This window comes from Thalassophryne amazonica, chromosome 20 (genome assembly GCF_902500255.1).
Source record: "Thalassophryne amazonica chromosome 20, fThaAma1.1, whole genome shotgun sequence".
Taxonomy (NCBI): domain Eukaryota; kingdom Metazoa; phylum Chordata; class Actinopteri; order Batrachoidiformes; family Batrachoididae; genus Thalassophryne; species Thalassophryne amazonica.
This window is the reverse complement of record NC_047122.1, coordinates 28239583-28254930: the sequence shown is the minus strand read 5'-3', so window position 1 is coordinate 28254930 and position 15348 is coordinate 28239583. Positions and strand designations below refer to the sequence as shown.

The window sequence follows — 15348 nt, the reverse complement described above, 5'->3', positions numbered from 1 at the left end:
TTTCTCATCCCTATCATTTCTCCTCTGCTCAGGACCTCTTCTCTATCACTGCCTCCGTGTACGCCCAGAAGCCTCATCTGGACATCCACAGTTTTGAAGGAAACTTCATGAGGGTAGAGTAGCTTGCTGACATATTTATGAGTCATCAAACAAATCTTAAACACATGCAGGTATTTTCATATGAATTGGCCTCACATAAAAGATGGATATCGCTACAACGTGTTGACAAGTGGCAACAGTGAGGGTTTGTGAGTCCATCTGGGCCTGTTGTTATCTCTAGCAGGCATGTGTCCCTGACATCACAGGCAGGTTTTCCGAGATCCAGCTCAATCCATGCCCTATTGCTCATTACTTACTCACTCATTTATTTTTTTTTTTATTAATAGCAGATTAGCACAGCCCCCACAGAGAGGAGAGGGCCAGTACAAAGGGAGGCTTTGTGGCCCGTCTTCACTCTTGGCCACACACCAGGCTTAGTGAGCGAGCACTTCCTCCGCTCATTCATCCTCCGTGGCCTTCCTTTGCATACCGTGTGCTTTCAGTCTGAGCAGGATGGGAAAAAATGGGTTCCCACAGATCTGCAAATGAACTTACCTATTTATGGGGGTTTCCTTTTTTTTTACACCCCCCCCTTCTGCAGAGGGATATGGTGGCTTTGTTTCTGTCTTCCTGATTGAGACCCTCTGCAGTTATGAACGTTGTAGGAAGATGTCAATGTCACAGCAGTCAAGCATTCTGCAAACTGCCATTTATTTTTCATGCACTTCATCCCATGTTTGAGTGGATTGACAGGATGTGGGTGCTTAGGTATCATAATTATCATATCAGGCAGGCAATATGAGCCGAAACTGGAGCTTTGAGCCTCCACTCCTGACTCAAGCCATTTTCAGCATTTGTCTTTATTTAAGAGAGAGGGGTAAAGAAGGAGGGGGGTGAAACCAGAGGCTCTCCAGGGGCTTATTTATCACTGAAATCTCATCTATGTGCACTCTCCATACTGTCTTTAAAAGGGGCCTCTATTGCCATGCCAAATGTAGCAAAAGTACTGGTAAAGAAAGCACTGTATTACTCGAATCGGAGCAGCTGTGTTCAATGTTTGTGAAAATGAATGGCACAGAACAGTGCCTGAGCTTTCTGGTTAAGACTCTGTACATTCCCAGGTGATCTCCACTTACGTTTAGTGAAGTTAAAGACTATTATCAGGACGTGACCCTGATGAAAACAAACCAGATTTGCTGTGGAGGGTTTGTATATTATTGTTAAAATTTGGTCTGCAATGAGTTTAAAATCGCCAAAGCTAAAATTTCCAACAATCAGATACTCCTACATCTAACTGGTGTTACTGCAAATGGTCATACAGTGGCATCAAACTTTATCCTCATGATGGCCTGATTGAACAGTTGAGGATCTCTGGGTAAAGAATCTCCTTTGTGCCACACCAAAATCATAATTTTTACAGATTGATGGGTTTAGTCAAATCAGCAGGTGGACACAGGAACATAGTTTTTGGAGTTCCGTTAAAGCAGTCATTAAGGAATAGAAAGTCTCTGGCTTCAGTGTAGTAAATCTGTCTCGAGCAGGCTGATCTCAAAAAGTGACTGACTGCGAAGGACTCTGTGGGGAAATGCAGACAGCGACTCTGGAGGTGTGACCAGCTTCAGTGGCAGCAGTTACAGTGACTGATTGTAAAAGTTGTTTTTAAAGTCTCAGCTTTATGGTACAGGTGCACCAAAAAAGTATACGTGAAATCTCTGCTCTAACTTCCCATGTGCCTTCTGGCAAATTAGTTTTATTTTTTTTCTTTTCCAAACTGTGCCACGCTCTTTACATTTTTAAAGACAAATTCAAATGAAATCCAAGAAATATTCAGTGACTTGGAAATGTTCAAGTGCCCTGAGTTGTCTGAAGCTGTAAAAGCTTTTTTGTTTATTAATATTTGAAGTGCAGCTACTTAATCATTCTTGTTTTATTTTGTTTTTGTTTTTAAAGTGACTTAAATATTGATTTTGATATTGAAGGTCAAATAAATAACGTATACAACAATAAATACATGAAGAGTTCAGATGCAAAACCCAGTATCTCCAAAACCTTAAATTTTTAGTTGACACCAACATGTACTTGGCTGTCAATGGGACCATCAGTGTGCAAAATATGAAAGAATTTGAATAAACTGTTTTCATGTTATTGATGAAAGTCTGTGCTTTTCTGCATAGGGTTTCCTTTAAATCTCCATATTCAACTGCATTTTTCTCCATTTGAAAAAAAAAAAAGGACTTACTGCATTTTGCATCTGAACTCTTTACATGTAAAAGCCCAAAGGAAGTGAGTCCTGTCTTATGTAATGTGTTAATTTTTTTTTTTGTGCGTGTGTGTCTCCTGTAGGGAGACACAGATCCACAGATACATGAGAGTCTGAGCATCGAAAACACTCTTTGGGCCAGTACTATCGTTGCATCTGGTAGGTTTTTGACAGTACATTGTTGGATATACCTCTTAAGTCCAAAATTTAAAGATATTTAGAACTTTTTTGTTGTTTTAATAACCTTTCAGGCCCAAACTTTAGTCTGGATAAATCTACTGTTACTCAGTTTTCTACAGGTTTAGAAATCTTCAAAACAGTTTAAAAAGATAAAGCTATGATCTGGCAGAAAACCCACTTCTTTCCCATTTCTTAAAACACTCTCAGGGAGCCTGTAATTTTATATAGAATGCTTTAAATCAAGTTAAAAAGAGATTTTCTCTACTTCAGCCAAATTCAATTCAGTTTAAGATATTTTATTGTGAGGTTAGTTTAAAGTAATTTGAGATTCTGTTTAACCCTCAGGTGGCCAAACTATTTTAGAGCGTAATATTGTAGGATAATTATAGCAACAAATATGGAAGAACCAGTGACTAGCAAATATGCCTATACTTTAACACAAATCTCAATGAACCCATCAGTCATCCTTTGTGACAATTGAGCTATTTTCATCTTCACTCATGGCATCAATAATCTGTCTCAATGCTTGTGCAGCTGTAAATCTTGCTATTCTAGGTCTGTTGGGTTCTTTGCAAAACAATAAAATATAATGATTAGAGCTGGCAAATTACAATACCATCTGAAGCTATAATATCGAACATCTCATAGATCTTCCCGGGGGGTCATAAGTGGCCCCGCACAAGTTTATATTATACACATGGATCGGCAGATCCTTGCAAAATTCTATGAACAAATAGATGGACAAATTCACGGTAGGAAACTATTTTCTGATTAAAATTGGTGCACTAATGGCCCCACTCGGCAGTATTGCCAAAGTAACTTTGAAAAGTTACTTCATTAGTTACTTTATACAATTATATTTTACAGTTACTTTATACAGTTACTTCATTAGCAGCTGCGGACAACTTGTCAGCAGCTTCTGAATGTAATTAATAAAGTAAATCTTAATCTAACTTGCTTATTTTTAAGATTTAGTACTCAGAAAAGTAACGATTAGTTACTTTGCTGATTGCTCAATCGTAAGAGTAACCAAGTTAGATTACTAGTTACCTTATTAGTTACATTACTTATTAGTTGCAAGTTTTCGGCAGCTTCTAATAAAGTCTTTGCATAAAGTTGCTAATGAAGTAACTGCATAAACTAACTGTATAAACTAAAAAAGTAACTTTTCAAAGTTACTTTGACAACACTGCCACTCAGTCACGTGAGGGTTAAACTATTGAAACAGTACAAACAGTTTCAACTTCATTTTGAATATTGGCAAATATATTTGACAAGCAAGCATTGGTAAACATTAAAATTCAAACTAGTTATAATTGTGTCTGCGCTGTTGGATAACAACACTAATTCCTGCTCATTTTACTGTAAGATTAAAGCATTTCTGATGGCATCCTCATTAGTTTGAGTCCAAACAACCAGTGATGTTGAGGCTTGAAGTGGTTTTAGTTGAAGCACTTTCAGAAACACTCAGTTGAGGTAATCCTCCCTTGCTGCAGCTAAGTGATCCCCCACAGAAATAGTTGTCAGCTGAGAGCATTTGCGACGCTCCCAGCGATGCCCGTGTCATTGATTTGCGGTGGCGCTCTCCCCTCTGGCCTTGACCTTGACCAGAAGAACACACAAAAGTGTGATTGGGCTCTTTACATTCTCTGTGCTGAGGAGCACCGAAACCTCCGCTGCCACTTGAACTGGATCAGCATGTGTTCATTCTGCCATAGACCTAAATCCAGCTGTGACAAGAGAATTAGTTATTCACATATTAAAATGGATGCCCTTCTACCTGCTGCGCCACAAATCATTTGTCACGTTGTTTAATATTTCTGAAGCGACCAGTCAGTGAACATAGTCTTTCTCTGCAGGTTCTTTCACCTTTTTTTGTCCTCCCCCCCCCCCCCCCCCACACTTTTACCACACTTGACTTTTCTTGGGTTTACTTTGAACTTCCTCTTTAATTTTTATAGTTTAGGGATTTTGATGGCTGTATTCAGGTTTATTAGTACCTTTGGTCTCCCATTAAGCTCATTTAATTTTAATGACTCATTAATTCTTTGTAATAAGACCAGTGTAATGAATTGGGAAGTAAAGATGGCAGCGTATTGATCAGCTTTTATGAGCTTCCATAGGGTGGTTGAAGGCCCTCAGAGTTTATATTAAATCCCTTTCTGGAGACTCGAGTGGCAGTTGGACAGAAGTGCCTCACATCAGCCTTATTGTGTTTCCGCTCATGCACTTCATCTCACTTGACCAGGACGCGTGTGTGCATGTGTTTGTGTGTGCAGTGAAGTTAATGAGCAGCATTACTTTCCTTGTCTCTGTCTTTGACAGGCACTGTGATCGGGGTGGTGATCTACACAGGCAAAGAGACCAGAAGTGTTCTCAACACATCGTTTGCCAAAAACAAGGTGAATACTTTTTGTTTATGCACAAAAAAAACTCTAGTGTTTTTGTTTCTGGGAATTATTGTTTGCAGGTGATGTAAAGCTTGTTTTAACTGACAAGTTATACGCTTTACTGAGTTATAGTTTACATTTTGTCCAGCTGATTAGGACTGCAACCATGTAATTTTTTAAAAAAATCGGTTACTCTCAATTATTGCTTCGTATTTTTAATAGCCGATTGATTATTTTCTCAATTATCATTTCATTTATTTAGCAGTAAATCATAGCTACACATTTTGCCAACTAACTATACCACCAGTCATACGGCGTGAGACAAGGTACACCCTGGACAGGATGCCAGTCTATGTTAGGGCCACATATAAACAGACAAACACATTCACACCCGCGAACAATTCAAAGTTATCAACTCACCTAACCTGCATGTCTTTGGATGTGGGACGAAGTCGGAGCACCCAGAGGGAACCCACGCAAACTCTACACAGAAAGGCCACAGGTGGGAAGTGATCCCATGACCTTCTTGTTGCAAGGCAGCAGTACTAACCATTAAGCCACTGTGCTACCTGTGAGAGAGGAGTTATCAAAAAATAAATAAAACAATCAGAGAATTTGGACACAATGCACAAAAAAGTCAAAATGATTCATCAGTTATCAAAGTATAGTATAATCTAAAATATAATGAAATGCTAAAATACCCTTGACCATATGAGCATGTAATCAATGAAAGTGTGTGTGGAAATAATGAGACCTTTTGACCCCTTAGAATAGGTCAAGGTTAGCCATCTTTGAACTTGTCCAAAGTCTGTGTCCCAAGAATGGTCCCCGTGAATTTGAGGACTCTGGCAGCAACAGGACTGGACTTATGCTGAGGACGGACACAGAGTCTTTGCAATACCCGATGGCCATATTTTGGCCTTGATTAAAAATATAAGGTCATTGAAGCTCTGGCGCTAATAGAGGAGGTCACTAGGTGTCTTAAAAACAGATATTATAATATGTAGCCAAAAATACTTGATTGTTGAGGAAACATGTCACTTGATATTCACGCCATGTGCATGGCTTTGCCTGGGCTTTGACTTTATCACTTTCCAAATTTATGTCACAATAATTGTAGATCTCATTATATCGAGTGATTAGCCTCTGAAAAACTTTTTTGTACATTTGTTTGTTTAATTTTATTCTTGATGTGCAAACTCTATAATGCAAACAATGAGAAACCTGAAGAGGAAAAAATAGCTTCATGAAGTAACACATCTCTTCCTACTTCTTTGCTTTCACTCTAATCCCTAATCAATCACTATGGCAAGGTGTTTTTTTTTTTAACCGTGACTTTCTAGGTAAAGTTGGAATTGTCAAAGCAAAAGGTCAGCCACTGTTGCTAATTAACCAGCTGAGGATTTAAATGACATTTAAAGAAGAGTGATAATCCCACAGAATCCCCATTGAGCATGTTGTCCTCTTATTGAAGAGATTAATGATGATTTAGTTATAAATTTAAGATTTTACCTATTTAGTGATTGGGCTTACCAACAGTGTTTTATCTGTGGCGTGTCTGCCATTTTGTCAGATTTAGTTTTTGCAACGCTTCCCATTGCCCAACATAGCCCTTTGTAACTGCAGCACTGTTTTGACACCAGTGTCTTTTAATAAGAACGCTGATGTGGCTGGTTGGTTGAGCAGTGTGGGCCAGTGTTTTGTGTAAGCTTGACAGCTGAGAGGAATTCAATATTTCAAGGAGATGATGTCAGAAGTGCCAATATGGAGACTGGAGATTGGGGGAGAAAGTCAATACAGTGCGGCTAAAGTCGCAAGAACGTTTTGGCCTCATACAATCTGTTGTGACACCGGCTGGGACAGTGGTGAAGTTGATCAATCTGATGGGACGTCAGACATGGATTCGGTCTTTGCCTCAGTATTGTTAGACAGACCTTTGAGTAAAGAGACACAACAATGTCCTTTGACCAGACGCTGTTCTTCAGTGGCGATCCTTTGTGTGAAGTGCACGTTCCGGTCCAGAGCTCTTTCACATCCCTCAGAGTGGCACTTGGAAAAATTTAGAACTTAAAAAAGTTGTTTGCCAAAACCCAAAGAACAAATTTTAATTAATTTTCTTGATTTCCTTAATTTGACAGGCACTATACAGTAAAATAAAGTCCTCACAGACTGAATGCGTTTGTTCTTTGGGTTCCACTCGATGAATATTCATGTCCTGGGACTCCAATTCTTCATCAGATTTCACACATATGCTAAAATACAAGCCACACAGGCAGATCGAATCATTCCTTTCACTTTTAATGGCTTGGAGATGAATGGAGTAAAATATGCACTTTTATTCATTGATAGCATCTTTAGGTTGAGGTAATTGAGTCTTCCCCCCCTCCTCTCGACTGAATGAATAATGACTTCATCTGATCTCCGGCAAGGCTTGGAAAATTTAGACTTGCCATTGTTCGGGCAGGAGGGGATCCTTTGCTTTTCAGGCACGCACTGTGCTCTCTGTCTTAATTTTTCTTTATTTTAATCCATTCAAACCTCCTATTTTTCTCAATAGCTCAACCATGAACCTTGCGGCGAGGCTCTGGGGCGGGGAGATACCCGCCCGCCCGCTCCCCTAACCCCTTGTCTTCACCACAAGGGGTTACTACTGGGAGTTTTAACGGCTACTGATAAATCAGTCACACTGGTCTCCTGGCTCTCCGGGTCCTCTGGGGAATGGTCTTGGTGGGGGTTTGTGTAGTGGAGGAATTTTCTTGCTTTTTATATGTGTGTGCCCCCTCCCCTCCTTTTCAGACTGGTTTCTTTCTATGAAGGTGGAGAGATGTTATGTTCTGCTGTTTTTGTAAGTGTGGTGCATCAGATGAAAGCCTTTCTGTGTACACTGCTTTGCTGTGAGCGCTGCCAGAAAGGGGAAGGCTGCTTCTTTATTTGACATCTTTTTCCCACATGCTCCATTGGCTGGCAGATACACTTGAAAAATAAAAGAAAACTCTGACCCTTTTTTGTCTTTTTTTTCCCCCCCTCTTCTTCCCCTATAGAGCCACGTCAATATGGGAACTTTCTGTTTTTGAGTCCTTTTGACCTTCTGTTGTATTCAAGAACAATGCTTCACCATGACAACAATGCACTTTGTGGTTTACCACAAACTTGTGCCACCTATAAACTTATTTATTCCATACACGGTTTGCATGATAAAAGCCAGCAGTTTAGACTGTCTTTCATTGGCTTTGTTGTTTAGTTTTCCTGCCTGTATGGCATATTGTACGGTTTTAGAGCAGATGGGGAAAATGATGCTGTTAGGAAAGTAGTTAGATGTTCCATCTTTCTTCACTCTGCACTGAAAAACAGTGACAGTAAGAGTTGTGCTCTGTCCATACTTGAGTTGTAGAATGATGCTGTTCCATAAATTTGTATTTTTTTCAAACCCCATACATATTTGTTAGATTTACGGTGTGTGTCAAAACTCTCATCGCTTCTCTCAATGAAAATGGTAAAATGTTTTTAGTGGCTTTGGCTCGCCACGAAATCCAATCAAATCACCTGTGGTCCGGGCATTTGGCCAATCCATGCCGTTATAGAAAACCACAGTTTTTCATTACCCTGTCAGTTGTTGGAGCTTGTGGGGCAATATCGTGAGCCAGAGGTTTAGTTCTGGATGTCAGTTAACAAATTCATTTCCATTTCTCAAAGTGACTTTGTACTGGGGTGAATTTATTCATGTGGATGGGATTAGTCCGTGATTGGGGGTGTGAGTGAAGGAGAGGCAGTTCTTCAAAGGAGCAAACAGGGTGGTACCCATCTTTAAATAACTGCATTTAAATCCCCATGTGTTTAAAGGGTCCAGTCGTATCGGTCCTGAAATTGTCTGGTGTAAAATTGTTTAAATACGTTAACACACTATTACAAGTTCATAGCTTTTGCAGGCACTTATCCACTAAAACAAACAAACCAACCAACATTGAGCTATTGTATGTGGTAAAGCAGGTAGCTCAGTGGGATACTGAGATGGGCTAGTAATATTTAGACCTAGGTATGATTCCCAGTCACACTACCGGGTTTGTGTCCTTGAATCGGGGAGTCATAGACTCTCTCCGTACGGAATCTGGAGAGAGGCACCTGTATCAACAAGCCTCAGGGCCTGTACAGTACTACAGGAGGATTGTATTTGAACTGGGTCAAGCATAATGATCTACTTTGTGGAAATGAGGAAGGTGGCAGTGTTTCTAAAATGTCTGCTTTTCTTGAGCTTTGATCTGTGACTACCCCCACCCACCCCCCCCACCCCCACACACACACAATAGGTTGGTTTGCTGGATCTGGAGCTGAACCGCCTCACAAAGGCCCTTTTCCTGGCGCAAGTTGTTTTATCAGTGGTCATGGTAGCACTGCAGGGGTTTGTGGGTCCATGGTTACGAAACCTTTTCCGATTCGTGGTGCTTTTATCTTACATCATCCCCATCAGGTACGTCATTGAAGCCTCTGAAATAAGGATGTTGTGATTGTAACCAATTAATTGTTGCAAAAACAAACAAACAAATGCAACAAATTCACACACGTATATGCACTCAAAATTTCCCGTACAGGAAATGACACTGAATGTAATTAAACATTTGTCATCCTTCCTTCAAAGCCCACTTTGGTGCATTTTAGCAATACATCTTTTTAGTTTTACATTTTATTATGCAGTTGTGGCTTCAGTTTTTGTTTGTTGTCTTGCTCTCTGCTTTATAGCTTGCGTGTAAATCTGGACATGGGGAAAGCGGCCTATGGTTGGATGATTATGAAGGATGAAAATATCCCTGGCACTGTTGTTCGAACAAGTACTATTCCTGAGGAATTGGGGCGGCTGGTCTATCTGTTGACAGACAAGACAGGTAGGACATCTTCATTACAAGATAAATCAACAAGCTGCTACTTCCTGATTCTCTGGGTCACCTTCTCAGTGTTACAGGCAGATTTTCTAATAACAAATGGCTGCTCTTTACTCATGCTGGAGTTTGTGTCAGGCTGATAAACTCCTGCTGTGGTCCGAACATGCAGCTTTGTCTTACACCGCTGATCTAGCTAGGAATAGATTAGCTTCAGAGCCTATTCATCCAAGTGGATAGTTTAAGCACATGGAAAGAAGAGCAAACAATCAGTCTATTAGAATTGGTTAACACTGTGGCTCTTTTTTTTTTTTTTTTTTGGCAAGAGACATCCATTAAATTAGGTCATTGACCTCATTTTCAAACTTTTTTTCTCTTCTGTTCACTGATCGTTCACACAGTCTTTTTGTATGCAGTGTTGACTTGCTTGTTCAATTAAAGGTGCATACACTGTTAAAGTGTGTATCACAGTTGCATTTGGGGCCTGTCCAAATATAAATGGTAAATGGATTGCATTTATATAGCGCTTTTCCATCTGCATCAGACGCTCAAAGCGCTTTACAAATAATGCCTCACATTCACCCCGATGTGAGGGTGCTGCCATACAAGGCGCTCACTACACGCCAGGGGCAACTAGGGGATTAAGGACCTTGTCCAAGGCCCTCAGCGATTTTCTGGTCAGGCTGGGATTTGAACCGAGGCTCCTCTGGTCTCAAGCCCAACGCTTTAACCACTAGACCATCACCTCCCCCAATATACTTTGCTGTTCACATGGAGTATAATCTGAGTGCAGTGTAAGGCGCAGGGTGCACAGTAGTTGTATTTAGTCTCTTAGTGTATTTTGTTAAAACAATCAGAGTGTCATCAGTCATTGGTAATTACAGCCAGGTGCATATGAACCTGGCATATTGCTGTTAAGTTGGCAAGCTCAGAAATGAGAAGTTTTCTGGCAAGGAAATAGATCTGTGCATGAGCTCATTGTGTACGAGAGCAACATCTACCTAAGCTTCCTGAGTTGAAACAGTTTGAGCGGCTAATTCCTGCTACACCTTTTTTTTTTTATCCTTATTCTGCGCTTATACATAACGGCGCATCACGAATGCCACAAAGTATATATTCTTGGCCGCTGATCACGAATGTGATGATTTGAGGCAGAGGCATCAGGTGTCCTCAGGAACTTCTGCAACCTGTTACCACATGTTCCGATTAATGGCACGTGTTGCTGGCGAATTATCAGGAACCATTACGCATGGTCAAGAATAATGTTGAACGCTTTTGCGCCTAACAGCGCATCATTACGTTCTGTCACGTTGTGAATGAGGCAGATTGTCTCCACACACACACACCCACCCACCCATATTCATCCTACCATCAGCTACTGAACAATTCAGATCACTCCAGTTTGCTTTTCAAAATCTAAATTAATCCACAGCAGAAGAACTTTGTGATTGCATGCTTAGTTGGGCTGTATGCCATGGAGTGGGGCAGAGAGGAGGAGAAGACAGAGAGAGCCAGATGTGTGGCTCCACACGGCTCTTGTCTTGCTTGTTTTCCCAAACATCAGGCACAGCAGCACTGGAACCACTGCAGGAGTGTGCTGATGAGCATTGGAATGAGACTTTTAGCTGACTTGGCATCACTGTCCTTCTTCAGCATACTGCAGCAATGAAACTGAATGCGGTGCAGCAGGGTTTAGTTGGTCGCACATCAGAGAAGAACGCTGTCAGGCTCTATTAAGGATCACCACTAATCAAGACGGATCAACACGGTCATTTGCAACCTCCACAACATGAGGCGAAATGAGGGTGGTGTGTGACATTCGTGGAAGATTTTTTTGACAGCCAAAAACATGCTCCATGAAAATCACGAATATCACGCACCAACACACACTATTACAGTGAGGAAAATAAGTATTTGAACACCCTGCGGTTTTGCAAGTTCACCCACTTAGAAATCATGGAGGGGTCTGAAATTTTCGTCTTAGGTGCATGTCCACTGTGAGAGACATAATCTAAAAAAACAAAAAACAAAAAAAAAAATCCGGAAATCACAATGTATGATTTTTTTAATAATTTATTTGTATGTTACTGCTGCAAATAAGTATTTGAACACCTGCCAATCAGCAAGAATTCTGGCTCTCACAGACCTGTTAATTTTTCTTTAAGAAGCCCTCTTATTCTGCACTCTTTACCTGTATTAATTGCACCTGTTTGAACTTGTTACCTGTATAAAAGACACCTCCACCTTAGATTATGTCTCACAGTGGACATGCACCTAAGATGAAAATTTTAGATCCCTCCATGATTTCTAAGTGGGAGAACTTGCAAAATTGCATGGTGTTCAAATACTTGTTTTCCTCACTGTAAGAAACCTATTCAGATGCGTTAAGGTCACGTTAAGAATGTCAGGAATGTGACATGAATGACGCAAATATGACATTCATAACGTGTCGTGCCTATGTGTAAATGCAGCATTAATCTCTGGCTACCGGAACTCTTCCACATCCCATCAGGTACAGACACCCTGCACCTCCTTTTGCTCATGGACCCTCAAGATTGCAAGACAGAGTATGTGTATGAATGACATGGACCAAGGTGGAAGTAGTGTGGTTGCAAGGAGGAGAGGAGGTCAAGTTAGATGAATTTAAATACTTGGGGCCAATGATCCAAAGTAATGTAGAGTGTGGCAGAGACAACAGATCTTCATGTTTTCATAGTTTGTAAAAATTGAGTTTGTCTTGTGCATGGCAGGCACTCTGACACAAAACGAAATGATCTTCAAGCGACTGCACCTGGGAACGGTTTCCTACGGCACTGACACCATGGATGAGATACAGAGCCACATTGTCCAGTCATATGCACAGGTGAGCTGTCTGATTAGTACATGGATGAGTTAAAGGTTGGTCACCTTTAATTTGGCAGTTCGATATAAATTGTGTGATCACAAAATCATGCATCATTTATTACAATTAAGACATCAGTATTGTTCACTCAAACCTGCTAGATGACACAAACATTTTGTGGGACTTTTGACACTAAACTAACACCCCTGACAGGAATGCCAAGGTGTTATTTCTTATGGTACTAGATACTTTATCTTTCTTTTGACCATTTTCTGCAGTTCTGTTTGTTTATTGTTCTGTGGATACGGTTTCTGGCAAATGTCATATTGTTCATTCAGCACACGTTGTCCCTGACAAAATCTCTGCACTATAAGAAAGTGTTTTCCTCACTGGGTGGCTGACATCCGACTTCAGTCTTGACAGAATGATATTGTTTGCTCTAATCCAGCTCCAAACAGCTGCTCGACACTGAAGCCATCTGTCCAACTCCCTTATTTGTAATCTCAGTTAATGAAAAACGAGTTCTTAGAAATGTGCAGCCAAGTCGGGGAAGTGCAGCAACGTCTCTGTCCAGCTGACTGTTCGGTTAGAATAGCTTATAAAATTAGATGGTGCGCACATAAAACAGTTATAAATTGTAAGAATTTATAACATTGATATAATTTTCCTGTTGATGACAGCATGTTAATCCAATTATTTAACTGTGAATAAGTGTTAAGTATCTTGTTTAAGTCACAGTGGACATGTATTACATAACATTTGATAAAGCAATGATTATGTCATATACTAGGATATTTAACCACATATAGTGTTGACATTAATATCATTTTTTTATTGTCTGGTGTTTGTGACTTCAGTGGGAATAACATCTTCCACATTTATCCCAAATACTGCATTTGACAACTACCCAATTATTTCACCATAGATCTCTTTCAAATGTTCCTGATGGATGTTGTCATTTTGGGTCCTTACAGGACTTCCATCACCGCTGCGTCTTCACCTGGCACAGTTGGTAGTTAATAAAAATCTGAATTAAATGTTTCACCAGTCCACGACGACTGTGTCAGATGCAGGTGGCACAGTGGGCTGTCTGCCTGCTTGTTAGTAACCACACAATTAAATTGATGGCTGATGTCAAAACAACGGAACACATAAAAGCCCTCAAAGGAGATACGACACGATAATAACTGTGATACTGCGTTTTGCCCTCGTTGTGGTTTTATGTTGACGAGGCTTCAAGTGCGAGATTAAATCTGGTCAATAAGACTCCTGTGGTCATAGAACTGGAAAACGTATCTAAAATGCATTCATGCTTAAAGTGAAATAATGTTCATAACCAGGCTGTAGTAGAAAAATTGAGTGATCATTGCTTTTTGAGCTTTTATCTGAGGCTGGGTCACGGTGTCCATAAATCTCTCTGTCTAGGTTCATTGCAGAGTTCCTGAATTATTATGTCCATGTTTTGCAAAAATTTATGGTAATATTCCCCATTTAGCAACTTACAAAAAAAAAAAAAAAATACAACACAATGTTCTGTGTTTCCAAATTGAATGACTTCCAGACCAAATATTTTTTATTTTCTTTTTACCAGTTTTGATGAATTTCAGTTCTTTATGTCTTGAGTCGCCTTGGTAACATCCCAAAAGATAAATGTGGATTAAAACCATTCGCCAAAAATTAAACGCTGCTGCTCATAGAAACCTTTTTTTACTGATTGTCGCTTTGTCAGGTGACCTCTCAGCCATCCGCTGCTACCAGCAGTAGCTCTACTCCATCGCAGAAGTTCCAGACCTCTGGGCCGAAAGTCCGTAAGAGCGTCAGCAGCCGCATCCACGAAGCAGTAAAAGCCATTGCCTTGTGCCATAATGTCACACCAGTCTATGAGTGGCACAACAACATAAATGGAGAGACGGAGTCTGCAGAAGCTGATCAGGACTTTAGTGACGACAACCGCACCTACCAGGCGTCCAGCCCTGACGAGGTAAGTGAGCTCTCTTACTTCCAAGAGATATGAGAAGCAGAGAACAAAGATCTTTAAGGGTTTACCTTGTTGTTGTTAGTTTTTGAAATATATCAGATAGGTGCATAATTTAATAATGTAAAATGGCAAAATAATAATAAAAAATTTTATGATTTCTGAGCCTGAGAAAACTTCTCCAAATAACTTGTTTTATCTGAATAAAAATGCAAACATTCAATTCATGATTGTATGTATAAGTTGAGAAAAGCAGTATTTAAGAAGCTGGACTGGGTCAGTGTTTGACCGTCACTAACTCTTTGTTGTGTTTCTGTTGAACAAACTTTTGATTGGTTGTTAAAGGTGGACTTAAAGATGACTTTTATAGAAAGCATTTTTAATAATCAAGACGTTAATCATGCTGCATATCTCCATATCTTTCAGTAAAATTTTGTGTTTAATGTGTAATCAAAATCAAATCTTCTAGCAACAGAAATGCTTTTTACATTTTTAAGCCATAAAATAAGGAGAAATTATTCTGTGCACCACACATTTCACAGTCACTTTACTGTATATTACTAACATTGTTGCCACAGTTACTTCATTAGTTACTTTTATAGTTACTTTATACAGTTACTTTATATAGCTATTTCATTAGCAGATTTATGCTGTTACTTTATTAGGAGCTGCCGACAACTTGTAACTAATAAATAATGTAACTAAGAAGGTAACTAGTAATCTAACTTGGTTACTCTTGAGATTGAGTACTCAGCTCTACACAATCTTAAAAATAACCAATCTAGATTACG

The 15348-nt window shown here is 39.9% G+C and overlaps 1 protein-coding gene across 1 annotated transcript in view; it reads left to right on the top strand.

The window, feature by feature from the left end:
- The window catches only part of atp9b (ATPase phospholipid transporting 9B), an 83531-nt gene that overhangs the window by 48189 nt on the left and 19994 nt on the right, over positions 1 to 15348 (top strand). The window contains 7 exon segments of the mRNA XM_034160251.1: positions 33 to 113; positions 2383 to 2458; positions 4805 to 4881; positions 9174 to 9334; positions 9604 to 9746; positions 12491 to 12603; positions 14312 to 14563. Of these exon segments, the coding sequence (XP_034016142.1) occupies positions 33 to 113; positions 2383 to 2458; positions 4805 to 4881; positions 9174 to 9334; positions 9604 to 9746; positions 12491 to 12603; positions 14312 to 14563 (903 nt within the window).